We start from the raw sequence: 15547 nt of genomic DNA, 5'->3' as shown, positions 1-15547 counted from the left end.
GGAGAAAGCAGGAGAAGAACTCATTTGCAGCAAACACATGCAATCCGAAGGAGGACACACCTTCCTCAGCCAAGGAAGGTATTTTTGCCTTCAGTGGCACCTCCTCGATAACTGTTATGCTCTTCCCGCTGGGTGCCACGCTTGGCACACTGTCTTCATGATACACTTTGGCCTCCGAACCAGAATCCAGCCGGCCCGCTGTCTGCTCTGAAGGCTCAGCAGGCCCACTGTCTTTCCCCAGCTCCTTTCCAGGAAGAGCTGCTGGTTTCTCTTCCTCAGCCATTCGACTCTCTACTGTTTCTTCTTCTTGGGGGATGGAAAAGGAGGTGACATCAACACAAAGTACAAAGTTCAGTAGGACTGTTCTTACAGTAACACTTTCAGCTCTATAGGTGGGCTAGATAGCCAACCTCAAGGCAGTGTCAGCTTCCATCCCATTTCAAGTGCTGGGGGAAGGGGGGAGGGGGAGGAGAGTGAGTTTGCCTTAGAACGAAAAAGGATGTATTATTTTCTGGTTGCCAAATTGCGTTTTGCATGGCAATGCGTAAGGCATAACAGTATTGTTTGCCTCCTTGAGAAGCATGTTTAGGTTGTAAAATGAGAGCTGAAAGTGTTTTACAGACCTGCCCTTCCAACACGGAAATGACTGTAGATCAGACATCCTGAATACTCATTGGAAATGGAGATGGTGCTGGGTGATAGATGGCCGTGAAAAGTCTGATGAATCCACGTACTCACAAAGTGCATTGAAATTTTTGATAAATGTGCTGTTTTCTCCAATGCAGGAAGTAACTCCTCTCACTGACTTTGAGGAAATTGAGCACTAACTGCCTAGTAAGTTAACCTACTACAAGGCACCCAATTTGGTGTGGTGCTAATATAATTATATTAATATTAAGCATATTTTTGGTTCTTCTCTTGCCACAGCAGAAGAAGGCTGAAGAATGATTATTGAACTGTTCATTATGGGCCAGACTCTGGCATTCATACTCAGGTTGAATAGTACCTTACCCCATGATAAAAGGATACGATTTTGCCACTGAAGTCACGGATTCTGTGATTTACCAGACCTCTGTAAATTCTGCCTTCAGCTTCAGCCCCCTGCTCAGGCAGTCAGCCCTCCACAGCAGTGGGCCGCAGCTCGGGCAGTCAGCCCTCCTGGAGCAGCAGGGCTTGGGCAATCAGCCCCGCTCAGCAGCAGGGCAACAGCTGTCAGCCCCCCACAGCACTGGGGCAACAGCTGTCAGCCTCGGGTGTCGGGGCCCGGGGCTTCCGTGACTTATTGTTTATTGCCCACATCCTGCCCGTGAATTTTAATACAAATCCCTGTACCAAAATCTTGACCTTACCCATGAGTACTCCCAATGATAGCAACTGGGATTATTCAGGCCTCAGTTCGGCAAGTTTCTTAAGCACATGCTTAGTAGTCCCATTGAAGTCAACAGGAGTACTTGTGTGCCTTAAAGTTAGGCCCACGCTTAAGTCCCTCACTGAGTCAGGTTGAAGTAAGGTGCTATTGAACCTGAACAACAATGATTGTATCTGGCCCTGTTTTACTGATGCTAAACCTCTCTGTAAAGAAGTGATTTTTCTCCTGAGGCTGGTTTGGGAAAAAGAACTAAATTTTATGCCTTTATAAATCACAAGAAAGAATGTGTTCATTAGCCTGTGAGGAGAAAATAGTTATCCAAAATACAGCATTATTAATTAAAATATAAAAATGAAATTAGTTATGTGATTCATCTCAAATTAACAGAAGTCAGAAGATTTGGAATTAGAACTGTAACTGTCAGGTTTCAGAGTAACAGCCGTGTTAGTCTGTATTCGCAAAAAGAAAAGGAGTACTTGTGGCACCTTAGAGACTAACCAATTTATTTGAGCATAAGCTTTCGTGAGCTACAGCTCACTTCATCGGATGCATACCGTGGAAAGTGTAGAAGATCTTATTATATACACACAAAGCATGAAAAAATACCTCCTCCCACCCCACTCTCCTGCTGGTAATAGCTTATCTAAAGTGATCGCCCTCCTTACAATGTGTATGATAATCAAGTTGGGCCATTTCCAGCACAAATCCAGGTTTTCTCACCCCCCCACCCACACAAACTCACTCTCCTGCTGGTAATAGCCTAGGAGAGTGGGGTGGGAGGAGGTATTTTTTCATGCTTTGTGTGTATATAATAAGATCTTCTACACTTTCCACGGTATGCATCCGATGAAGTGAGCTGTAGCTCATGAACGCTTATGCTCAAATAAATTGGTTAGTCTCTAAGGTGCCACAAGTACTCCTTTTCTTTTAACTGTAACTGTGTCTTTCACCAGATCATGGTGTCGAGGTGTTGCAGGGATCTTTAAGCATAGGTGTGTGTTATCTAACATAAAAGTGTAATATATTGGCACAATAAGGGCAAGTTAATGACAGTGTTCAACTACAAAATCTTTATTTCCTTGCTAAAATACTTTACTAAACTTTTTTTTGCTTTGTTTTCTTTTGCATTTATCTCTCTTTTTAAAATTTTAGATCAAAAATGTAAAGGATCCAATTCTCAACCTCATTTTTATGTAACGTAACTTCATTGCTATCACACAAATAACATGGCTGCAGAATAGGTGGAACAAAGTGAACAATTTGGTCCAAAGAAAGTATAATTAGCTAAATGTTATAAATAACTAACTGTCAATATTATAGATCAGAATGGCTCTTTCAGTATTATTACAGCCCATCATACCAATATTATTTTGAGTACACAATTAAAAAAGAAACACTACCAAAACAAAAGTTACATGAAATATCTTCTCATATGTTTTTACATTGGGGAAAAAACTCCTACTCCACCAAGACCACAGATTTTTGCTTTACTACGGAGCAAAATTTTACTACTGGGTTACAATCTCCAAAACATGAGGTTTATAATGGAAACATTTATAGAATCTTAATATAGCTGCACTACTGGGTGTGTCTATATCTGCAGAAAAAAAGATGTTCTACTTGAATGGACAAGCATCTGTATTTTCAGATGTAAATAACCACACACACACAAAAGTCAAGTACTAGTTCCACCTAAAAATATATTAAAACACTTGACTTTTCTATTAATTTCCCCCCTTTCTAGGAAATAGATTTACCTATCTGATCCAATAATATTATAATATTCAATACACTTTTCAATATCAAGCTAAATTCTCTGATGTGGTAAGGTCGTCACTGACATGATCTCCTCAGTTCTTCTCATATGTTTCACTGAACAATTACAGATATTCAGGGCTATTCTTCTGTGACTTAAACCTCTGTAGAATGTCACCATTCTTCAGATTCAGTTTAAGTCCCAGGCTAATTTAGCACAACAGTGTTGAGTGTGACATTGTCTATTTGGTCTTGGCTAAGAAGCCAACACCCTTTTCACTATCTGGAGTAGGAACTAACTCCAAAAAATTAATTCCACCCTTCTTCAACCCTCTTGATAAAATAATACAGCTAATTTTACTCAGTGAGGGGCTCAACCTAATAAGAGATGGGATACAGAATGATTGCAACGAACTTTCGTAAATGTCTATCTTACATGCCATCTTGTTGATGACCAGATAAACACATTGTCAGCTGGACACGTGGAATATTGGTAAAGACACCGTAGGTCAAGTTAATCCCTGTGAAGTCAATGGAGGTACACTAAGGATGAATCTGGCCTCCTTTGCCCTACCTGATGAATCAAAGGTGATCAGTCATTTTCTACTGCTGTCCCAGTGGATGGGTGTTGTTTTTTTCGGTAGCATTAACAACTGGCTTAACTCAGGTATCAAATGATAGCCTACTTTCCACACTTTCTCTGGTAGTGATCCTCTCACAAAAGGAGAAGGAACAATTTATACTTTTTTAAAATTAGCTGCTCCTTTCACTACAATAATCAAGGCCATTTTACTACAAATTATGGACTAAATTCAACTCCTGTGAAAGTGGCTGCATCTCTGTTGGCCACCATGGACTTGGGTCCATTTATAGCAGTGCTGCATTTGCCTCGAATGCTGAAGCCTCCCCTTGGGGTGTGTGGGTTCCAGAGAGACGTCACCTCCATGTGAAAAAAAAATATCCAAAAGGCTCTCTCCCACAGAAACAAGTTACTTGAGGCACAATAATGTGATGAATATCATGTAGCAGGATGGAAAGGAGGAAGAACAAAGAGGGACCATGCCTGGTTCACCTTCATTGCGGCCTAACAAGGCCTCTGCCCTCTGCGCTGTAGCACTGGGGAGTGTATTAGAATCAGTCCACTCTGAGCTGAACAAAGGGTGCTCATAGTACTCCTCGTCTGAATTGCACGGGTCATCAACAGGCACAGACACTGAAATGGAGGGTGCTAGGTGTTTACGCCTCTCCCTGCTGGCAGCGGACCTATAGCATGGGCAGCTGTGTAGAGGTCCCACCTTTTCCTCAGCCCCTTCATCTACAAACAGACACACACAGGAAGAAACTGCAGGGAGAACTGGACAGACAAAGATAAGACAAGACAGGATGGACACATGCACAGACACATCAAGCTGCTATGTCAGTGGTTTTTAACCTTTTTTCATCTGAGGACCCTTAAAAAAATTGAATGGAGATGCGGACCCCTTTGGAAATCTTGGACATTGTCTGTGAGCCCCCAGCAGTCTGTGGATCACAGGTTGAAAACCACTGTACTATGTCATACCATGGAGTGAATGAAACCAGCCATGCTAAGCAATGGAAGACATGAGGTTTAGATTTATTTAAGGTATTGTTTATGTATTTATTTCCTGTCTCTCTTAGTGCCTATAATAACAGTACCCAAGCATCAAACATATCAAGAAATTCAAAATCACTCAGTTATAGAAGGGCAATATGCTGCACTCAATCCAAAATTCACAACTCGTATTGAAGTCAATGGAGGTTACAAACATAGCTAGAGGGTAGAAGGTAGCCCTGGTGTATCCCAGGACTGAGCTGTATAATCCCTTCATAAATAGCTGAAACTTTTGAAAGTATAAAATCTAAAAAGCTATTTTCATTTAAAAAAAAATCAATTTACTGTACTTTGGCAGACGCTGTTTTTTGTTTTTTAACCCTCTGCAACTCCTTTCAGCTACACATTCATGAATGACACTTTAACCTAAAGAAAGAAAGTTGTTTTAAGCTGGTGGCTATCATTTCTGTGCTAAAATCCTCCCATGTACAGCTGCTTTTCAGCAGTTTCTTTTAGAGTCCATTCCTGCCCTATATATTGCTTTGCCATGTTCCTATAGCCTACCTGGCTCTCCGCTGGGAGTTTTCCAATGCACTGTAATGAAGGCTTCATTTATCTCCCACTGAAAAGTTAGAGTGTAGTGTATCAGCTTAGCTCAGCTACTGATAGCAAGAGGAGGTTCCATGCAGTTTCTAGTAACATAGGTTAACGAAATAACACCGCTGCAATAAAAAATAGCCAACTATCCAACCTATTAAATGGAACAGGTGCATACTTTGTGGTGCACACTGAACATGAATGAACTCACGAAGAACTAAAATGTTCATTTTCTGACGACTAGAAATTAAGTCTTGGGTTGACCATCCTCTGAGTGTGATAGCTAGTGACTTGTTGACCACTTTATTCATAGGATATACTCTTCAGTCCGTATCTGTAACTACAGATTACCTGTTGGATTTTCTGCCAGCATGAAAGTCGCAAAATAATTTCTTTTTCTTCTCCTTCTTTGATATAGAGTCCTGAACCCAGCCCCCACCCCGCCTCAATAATGAAGAAGTTAATCAAGCCACTTAAAAGTTTCCAGATCTGTGTATCTGAGCACCCCAATGTCGAAAGCAACACCACCGTGGCTGCAGAGTGCTAATTCTGGCAACGACACCTAACCTGAGCGAACCCCTGAAGTAAGAAAAGCAAATCTGAGAGAGGAATGCGCATGAGTCGTGACCCACCCCAAGATATCTATATTAGTTATTATTCCACTTTCGGCTGCAGCGTATTAATTTACCAGTCCCTGTAATCACGAACAAGCTATGTCCTTCCATTTACGGTATATCACTCCCTTTTTATGGAGATGAATAAGTGCGGACAGAAAAGTCAGATATAAAGGCCAGACTGCAGCTTTCAGTCACATGGGCGAACACTTATGCACCATTGGCCGCATTGACTTTGGTGGGTCTGCTCACGTAAGGGAGGGCTCAGTGATGTGAGGAAGGGTTATATAATCTTGCCCTAGGAAGGTTACTCTTGAAGAATGTAGCCAGGAAGAGGTAAACAATAGGGTAAGGAGGAAAATATGATGTTTTGACCAAGGACAATCTGGATCTTGACCAACAAGACAATGCATGCAGATAATTTTTGCAGATAAAATGCGACAGTATTTAAAGTATGTTTGTGTTGTATGCCCTCCTTCCCCCATTTGGCAACAAGCTACTGATCTCATATGACGTGCACTTAAAAAATCCGGGACTGATTAAGGTATCCCAGCTAAGCCGTGAGAATAAAAATTGCATCCTGACTCAGTTTGCTAGTGAATGCTACCAGACAGCAGATGCGTTCCTTGATGTGCTTTGGAGACAGCACATGCAACTGCTGGGGGAATTCTGTTCCACTGCATGCTACAGAATTCATGCCCCCTGCAGACTCCTTTGCTTCCCCACAGAAAAATGACTGACTGGGAAGCAAAGAGAAGCTGCAAAAGCAGCCACGCACTCCTCCCCAGAGTGTGGGCGTGTCATTTCAGGCACCCGGAGCAGCTGGTGGAGAGGTAAATCACCATAGAGGAGTGGGGGACAGGGCTAGGGACTCCACAGCTAGTGGTTCCTACCCTGTGCCAGGCTCAGCTGCTACTCCCCGCTGGGCTGGAGGTGGGGGAGGACAGGACTTCCTCTTCCCCTGCAGGTCAGACTCACCCCCACAAACCTCTGCTGGCTGCAGGAAGCTCCACACTCCCCTCCCATGCTTCCTGCCCCCATCACTCCTCAGCTGTGGGGGGAGGGATCACTGTACTGGGAGCTGTTACCCCGGTCGCCCAACCCCCATGCATCCAGACCCCCTCATACCCAGACCCCCACACTGAGCCTCAATCCCCCACACCCAGAACACCCCACAAAGCCTCCCATACCCAAACCCCCACACTGCTGCACCTCTCCCCTCAATCCAGAGCTCCCCTGCACCCAGACCCCCCATGCTGAGCCCCACCCCAGTGCATCTGGACCCCCACCCCATGCTGAGACCCCTGTACTCGAACCCCCACCTTATGAGCCCCGTACCCACTGCACCTGGACCACCCCTCTGAGCCCCAACCAGCTATACCTGGACTCCCACCCACCCCAGCAAGCCCCACTCCCTCAGCACCCAGACCCTCCCACTGAGACCCCACACCCAGACCCCCACAACCAAGCTCCATCCCCCACATGCAGATCTCCCCTGCTGAGCCCCAACCACCTTCACCTGGACCCCCAGCAGCATCCCATTGCCCCTTTACCCAGAACTTCCCCAGAACTTCCCCAGTGAGACCCTGTGCATCCAGATCTCCCCTGCACCCAGACTCCGCACTGAGCTGCCTGCAGACAGATTGCCCCACACAGAACCCTCTCAACCCACACCTGGATTCCCCCACACTAAGCTCCCTCTGCACTTGGATCCTGCCTTGCTGAGCCTTCCCACGCACACCTATTGCGCCTGGCTTTGGGGAGCAGGCAGGACCCTGGGGTGTTTCTGGGGCAGGCCCGGGCCTTGCGCTATGTCAGGGTCAGGTGCAGCCTCACCATAGCCTGGGCAGGGGCTGCAGGGTGGTCTCCCACCTCTGTGCAGCCAGTGGTCCGTGTTGCCCCCTGCTATGCTTCGGCCTCCGCATTTAATTACTGACAAATAAAATTTGCAGAATTTGAAAATATTTTTCACAGAATTTTTATTTTTTTAGTGCAGAATTCCTCCGGAGTAATGACATGCACAATCAGACATGAGCACTACTCCCTACGTGCAGGATGGGGCACATCTGGCTAAGCAGACGGAGAAGTGGGATGCCAGAGTTTTTTTAGTCTCAGGTTGGATGTGCTTCTTTGTCTATGTACGCAGAGCTTTGAGATGCAAGGCAGCAGCTTCTCTGGCACGAATTAAGTAATTACATTTCTCTTGTCTGCGTGAGTTTTTAATTGTTCCAGGCTCTTTTACAATGGGAATTTTCCCAACCTGGTACACAGCTTGGAGCACATGTTGCTGTCAGCTACATATGTGCAAGCAGTTATAGTCAGAGTGATTGCATCCATGTAACTGAGATCAAAATGACAGGTTTCAGAGTAGCAGCCATGTTAGTCTGTATTCGCAGGAAGAAAAGGAGTACTTGTGGCACCTTAGAGACTAACCAATTTATCTGAGCATAAGCTTTCGTGAGCTACAGCTCACTTCATCGGATGCATTTGATGGACCCGATGAAGTGAGCTGTAGCTCACGAAAGCTTATGCTCAAATAATAGTCTCTAAGGTGCCACAAGTACTCCTTTTCTTTTTGAGATCAAAATGTAGCCCATCAACTGTAAAACACATAATAAAGTTGTCTTCCACAAACTGCCACATATAGCCTTATTAAGGCATATGGTGACATATTCCTTGACTCATAGACTTTAAGGACAAAAGGGTCCATCATGATTACCTAGTCTGACCTCTTGCACGTCGCAGGTCACAGAACCTCACCTACCCACTCCTGTAATAGACCCATAACCTCTGGTTGAGTTACTGAAGTCCTCAAATCTTGATTTAAAGCTTTTAAATTACAAAAAATTTAACATTTATTCTAGTTCAAACCAGCAAGCAACCCACGCTGCAGAGAAAGGTGAAAAACCCCTATGGTCTCTGACAGTCTCACCTGGGCGGAAATTTCTTCCCAACCCCAAATATTAGTTAGACCCTGATCAGGGGGTGAGACCCACCAGCCAGACACCTGAGAAAGAATTCTCTGTACTAACTCAGAGCCCTCCCAATCTAGTGTCCTATCTCTGGGCATTGGAGATATTTGTTAATAGCAGACACAGATGGGCCATTGTAGGCAACCTCATCATACCATTCCCTCCATAAACTTATCAAGCTCAGTCTTGAAACAAGTTAGGTTTTTTGCCTCCACTATTCCCCTTTGGAGATTGTTCCAGAATTTCACTACTCTGATGGTTAAAAACCTTTGTCTGTCTAATATCAAGTCTAAACTTGTTGATGGTCAGTTTATATCCATTTGTTACTTTAAATAACTTCTCTCCCTCCCTTGTGTTTGCCCCTCGGTGTATTTATAGAGATCATATCTCCCCTCAGCCTTTGTTTTGTAAGGCTAAACAAGCCAAGTTCCTTAATTCTCCTCTGATAAGGTAGGTTCTCCAGTTCTCTATTCATCCTAGTAGCCCTTCTCTACATCTGTTCCAGTTTGAATTCATCTTTCTTAGACATGGGAGACCAGAATTGCACACAGTATTCTGGAGGCGGTCTAACCAGTGCTTTGTAAAATAGTAATAATACTTCCCTATCTCCACTGGAAATACTCTCCTGATGCATTTTAGGATTGCAATAATCTTTTTCACGGCTGCATCCATTTGGGGGCTCATAGTCATCTTGTGATCAGCCAATACACCCAGGTCTTTCTCCTCCTCTGTGACTTCCAGCTGATAAATTCCCAGATTATAATAAAAAATTTTGTTGTTAGTCCCTAAATGCCTGATCTTGCGTTTGGCACTGGTAAATTCCATCCTACCTCTGTTACTCCATTTTTCAAGGTCATTCAAATCTCACTTATTCATCATATGGTTGATTTATCACACAGCATTTCAGAGGTAATCTCATTCAAAGACTATAGTCAATAAAGAACAGAGAGAACCTGTTTTGTCATTAATTGTACCTCTCCAGTGACTCTTAAAACAAGTATTCTGTAATGCACTGAATGCATCCAATGAAGTGAGCTGTAGCCCACGAAAGCTTATGCTCAAATAAATTTTTTAGTCTCTAAGATGCCACAAGTCCTCCTTTTCTTTTCGTAATGGGGAAGTTACACTTGTTTATTTATTAAATGTGTATTGCTCATCAAATCATCACATGCCATCAAAAGCATATGACTTGGAGTTGCAGCTACTACCTCAGTGTATGATATGCCACTACCATCGCATAAGGGGAACATTGGGGAAGAAATATCATTGCATATTATGGTGTGGACAAAGAGAAACCTCTGAAGATAATGCCAGGCTAATGTTCTGGTGTTTTTTAGAGAGGGCTGATATATTTTCTTCATACTAAAAAAGATAAAAAGATACTTTGTATGTGTGTATGTACATATATACATGCATATAGATACACTCACACATTTTAAAACAGGAAATTATTATTATTACCTAGTTCTTCCATATATATATGTGGGAGGGATTATTAGTAGCATCATCCTGGTCATAATAATAAAATGTGGCGGTTTCCATTTATAATTGCTCACGGCCTTTTCGTGGCAAGTACTAGGAAGTTTTAAATAAATCTTCTTGAGGCTTTAGGATCCTAGTCAGTCATTTGGCTTAAGACCCTTAGCTCATTTGTAGATTTCAATCTGGCTAATAACAGTGACCTGTATTTAAAATTCTTGAATATTTTTGCAGATACATGTATGAACAGAATAGAAAAAAACTTTACATATAAGAACTTTGTCATGCCACCTGCACTTCACTTCGAATCATAGGCTCTAATTCTCCAGATACTTACTTACCGGCTTAAGCACTGGCAGGATTGGGGATTTAGATTCTGAGCAAGGTCTCCAATGTCTTTTCTTGTCTCCAGAAATTTATATTTTCCAGAAACATCTATATTAATTTTCCAAGCACATATTTTTGAAACGTAAAATGCCTAACTTAGTGCAGTTGAAGAATCTCTATTCTAGTAAACATTTTAGGCAATAAACAATGCATTCAAATGCAGGATTAATTTTACAGGACACCATGAGAATCCAACTGCTGTTATTGTCAGCGAGGAACTTTTTGCTTTCTGCAGCAAAGTGGTAGCAACTGACTTGCGATAGAATGATATTTATTAGAATCATAGAATACCAGGGTTGGAAGGGACCTCAGGAGGTCATCTAGTCCAACCCCCTGCTCAAAGCAGGACCAATCCCCAATTTTTGCCCCAGGTCCCTAAATGGCCCCCTCAAAGATTGAACTCACAACCCTGGGTTTAGCAGGCCAACGCTCAAACTACTGAGCTATCCCCTCCCATTCTTCCCCCAGGAAGAATGCAGCATGTGGACCCATTCATGCTTATTCATTCACAATGGGAGGACAAACTATTAATTGATCACAATACCATTAGTTCCAATCTGCAGTATTTTGCATTTGAAAGCAAGATTATCCAGGGTTAAGATTCTGTGGCATACTGTATTATATAACTGTCCCCAATAACGTCTGGTTATTTGCATCCTGCGGAGTCTCTATTGAGGTGACTATATCTATCTGTCTATCTGTATCCCACAGAGTTCACTTTAAGTGGTCCAGTTTAACACACATTCTTTCATCAGGGCATATAGGTTACCAGAGAGTTAAAAACCAACAGCAGGGTAAAATATTTAGGATTATTTTGCTGCTGATTCTTCTAAATTTATTTCCTACTAATAAATTACTCTGAATATGCCAAATGCCGTAAGACTCTGCAAGTATCTATGACTTAACGCACTGGCAGGTTACATTCAGGTGGGCCAAATTCACTTATGCTGTAAGTCTACTGAGTTACACCCAGGATGAATATAGTGCAAGATGCCTATCTGACTTTAAAGGCGGCTCTTTTTTAAAACTGCCCACCGCCTTGAAGAAAAAATCTCAACTACCTTTAGGAAAAGCAACTTTCCAAAGAAACATTGCTTCAAAAAATCAAAACAGCAGCTGTGATGGTGGGCAGTGCTACTTGCTTGGAAAACTACTTTCTGAACTGGTGATGTTAACTCTGTGCCACGGTAACTTCAAAAGAGGATATACAGATAGCAGTAAGTAAAAGGAGCTAAAATCTAAGCTGCCAGTACGATGGGAGCGAATGATGATTCTAGGTTTCTGTACCATTCAAATGAAATAAAGAAGAAATATGTTTGATGTCTTTACAAAGGCTTATTTGCATGATGGAAGGGGATGCTGCTAATCAACACTAACCAGGGAATTGTGATGTGTATATTCATTTAACTACTAAGCCAGTTAATTCACTTTGTATTTCCAGTTCATTTGATTATATTGATTAAAGTCTCAATTCAAGAAAGCATCATTATTCAGAAATGTAGTTAAGCACGTGCTTAAGTTTGAACTGAAGTCAAGCTAAAGTTAAGCATGTGCTTAACTGCTTTTCTTATCTTAACAGATATAGATTTAAGTGAATGCTTAAGTGCTTTCCTGAATTGGGACCTGCTTGGGTATAACAAAAAAACTCATAGGTTATTATGCAAGTTAACCAGAATTTCACTGCTGTAACAATTGATGATGTTCAAACCAGCCAACTTGATAAAGGGCATAGAGCCAAATAGAGGAAATGTCAAATTACCAGAGATTTGCATCTATATTTCAGTAATATTTATTGAAGTATTTTTCAGTGACAAATATAATAATACAAATATAATAATTCAGATAATGTTTTGCTATTACTTTCTCCTGAGTCACAAGATAGATTATGAGAAGGTGGAAAAGAGATTACATTTTAGTGATAAGAAACAGATAGAGGGAAGTGACTGACATTGCTAAATCTGAGCATGTTAGTTATGTGATTTTAGATTACAGGCTGGGATGTTAGGTACCCAACTCACATTGAATTTCGATGGAAGATGATTGCCTAACTTTGACAATACCAGCCATAAATCTTTATGGCAGAGGTTCTCAAACAATGATTCATGAATCACAGGTGGTACACAGAGCACTTCCTGGTAGTCCAAAGTAAGCTGGCTGGTCACATGGTGGTGACTCCTCCTCCTTGTACCTAATGGCTAAAATGCTTGAAAAGGCATCAAAAATACATTAAAAGTGAGTTTGTCAAAAATGCTCAGCCACGAGTCTGACTTCCCACTGAAGTCATTGGTAAAATTCCCATGGAAGCAGTTAGGTCAATGCTGAGCACTGCTGAAAATCCCCTTACCAAACACTTTCCTAATATTATTTTTCTATGTAAGCAATCGCTGTTGTTACCATATGGGGCTGTTACCTAATCATGAATGGGAAGGGAAATGGCCTGCATGACCACAGATTAGTGTGGGTGGGAATGGTCCAGGTGACAGTCTGTCTGTTAAGAATTAAGAAGTCAGAGAACACCTACTTTATAAGTTGTTAACAGGTTATAGCCAAGAAAATACAGGCCCTACTTGGAGTCTGTCTGAAATATTAATGGACCTGGAGGAGGCAACAGATTATCTGTCCTGGCTTATATGTATTATTTTGTTGCTACTGTTTTATTAAGGTCTGTCATGTTTTACATTGTTGCTTTTGTTTTTTAGTTTTTGTTTTTTGGTAGATCTGTATTGTTTAGTCATAACATAATTTAGGATACAATTTTTTTAAGAAGGGAAATAATGTCTTTAAATGCTAATATGATTTATTCGCCTCTTTTTATTTCTATAACAAAAATGTAATCTTTATTATTTTGGTCCCTTCTAAACAATTCCTTTTTGCCTTAATGCTCAGGCAAAAAGATAATGTATTTTAAAGTTTATGATAAAAAATGTTTACACAAAGGCTAATTCAGTTTTAGCTTCTGGGTATCTTTTGAAAATACCTTTTAAAAAGTCATTTTAACTGGAAATAATCTCTGTTTATAGCACTTGGTTCCTTTCAATTTGTAAAATATACTTACTTGGTTTAAAAAAAGCTTATCTCAAAATACATACTTTAAAATGTAAGCTAGTTTACCAAAGGCATTTAGATTCATTTTTTACACAGGGCAGGGAATTAGGGACCAATCTTACAAAGATCAGAGCCCTGAAACTGCCATGTTGGGAATACAAAGCAGCAGCAGCACTGTTTGTCCAGATCCATTTGATAAAACGATTAGGCAGCACTTGGGAAAATTTCAACTCCGGGGGAAAAAAAAAATCACATTACAATATTTGCAATCACCAAAATAATTTCAATAAGAGCAAATTCATTATCTTACCTCCAGCAGCACTGCAAAGAGACCTGCTCATCTGAATGTTTGTCTGTGGCTGAATGAAAGAATCAAACCTACATTCACTGACTCTTTTCTCTCCTGAAATGTATTTGACCCAGAAATCTCTCTCCCTTTCTCTTTCCTTCTTCTTCTTCTTTTTTTTTTTAAATTTGTGTTTGCTGCATGGCTGGCCACATCTACCTTTGTCATGTCTACAACACAGTGATTTCCAGCCTGGTATGACTGAAGGAAATCTCTTACAGTTTCAAAGCAATACAAGGCACTGGCAACATCAATGGCAAAACATTCAAGAGGAAAACAACAAGGAAAACTAAGGTGTGTATATATACACAGAACTACCAGATGGGTTTACCTGTTTTGTTCAACAACTTCAGAAGTGGATTAAATTCTGTAAACACCCCTGCATTCTACAGAGCATACAGACAGACACAAAAAGGTACACACAGACAACTGAGTAGCATGAAGGGCTGAGGGTTTAAATGGGTATTGTACACACTGGGTCAAATCCTGCAGTCTTTACTCACACAAAGTTCCCACTAAAGTCAATAGGCGCTTTGCCTGACTAATTAGTGCAGGATTTGGCTTATTAGCAGTTAATATTATCAGGCAATCCTGACTCCCAGCAACAAAAGTTCAATATAGCTTCCAGCTGTAAGGCCTTGATCAGGTGAATAAGGGATTTGCTGAATCAAGGCCTAATTCACTGAAAGAAGCACAAGACAATATTAACTAAAGCTGTTTGAAACTTCAAATTTCGATGAAAAACTAGACCACATTTTTGGTGACAATTTTTACAAACATTTCCTTTGTTTTTTTCACCTAACTCTAATAAGAAATACCCCCCACGAGCCAAACATAAAAGAGGAGCTTACAGCACTTTGGGACTCTTAGGCCATCAATGACTAAGGACCTACAGTACAGGAGCTCTGTCAATGTTTCCCTTATAAACCTGTATTTTCAGGAGGTTATAAACAAGTCCAATGACGTTTGCTCTCAAACTGTAAGTTAGTAGAAAAGTTTATCATAGAAACATTTTTTTAAAACCAACCTTTAAAGCAAAAAAACATGAATTCTGTAAAAACTAACAGACTTAGCAAGTATATAATACATTACATCTTCCAACCATTCTACAATCATTGACTCCGTATTCCTCACAACACCCCTGTGAGGTAGGCAAGCAAGCATTATTGTCTCATCTTTATGTAAGAGGAAAAAGAAACAAAGAAGTTAAGTGACTTTCTGAGTCATTTGCAGAGCTGGGAACTGCTCAGTCTATTAGGTCAAAGAGATGTCTACTGTTCTGTCACTTCTTGGCATTGATACAACTAACAAAATGGCTTCCATTTAAAAGTCATTTGGCAAGTGATTAACCTATAACATTCTGTCAATTAATCAATGTTGTTACTGTATAAAACCCACAAAGTAATAAGC

The 15547-nt window shown here is 41.2% G+C and overlaps 1 protein-coding gene across 32 annotated transcripts in view; it reads right to left on the bottom strand.

Moving 5' to 3' along the window:
• The window catches only part of MAP2 (microtubule associated protein 2), a 340514-nt gene that overhangs the window by 55856 nt on the left and 269111 nt on the right, over positions 1-15547 (bottom strand). For 13 of the 32 annotated variants that reach the window (XM_084643737.1, XM_084643738.1, XM_084643739.1 and 10 more), the window contains one exon: positions 61-306. The exons of 17 other annotated variants lie outside the window; for them this stretch is intronic. In XM_084643737.1, the coding sequence (XP_084499863.1) occupies positions 61-306 (246 nt within the window). The remainder of the gene's footprint in view (positions 1-60; positions 307-15547) is intronic. 2 more of the 32 variants (XM_084643766.1, XM_084643757.1) reach the window with 1 other exon arrangement.

Source organism: Lepidochelys olivacea, assembly GCF_965140295.1.
Source record: "Lepidochelys olivacea isolate rLepOli2 genome assembly, chromosome: 11".
Taxonomy (NCBI): Eukaryota; Metazoa; Chordata; order Testudines; family Cheloniidae; genus Lepidochelys; species Lepidochelys olivacea.
Note: the sequence above shows the minus strand (reverse complement) of the source record. Positions and strands in the feature narration are given on the sequence as shown.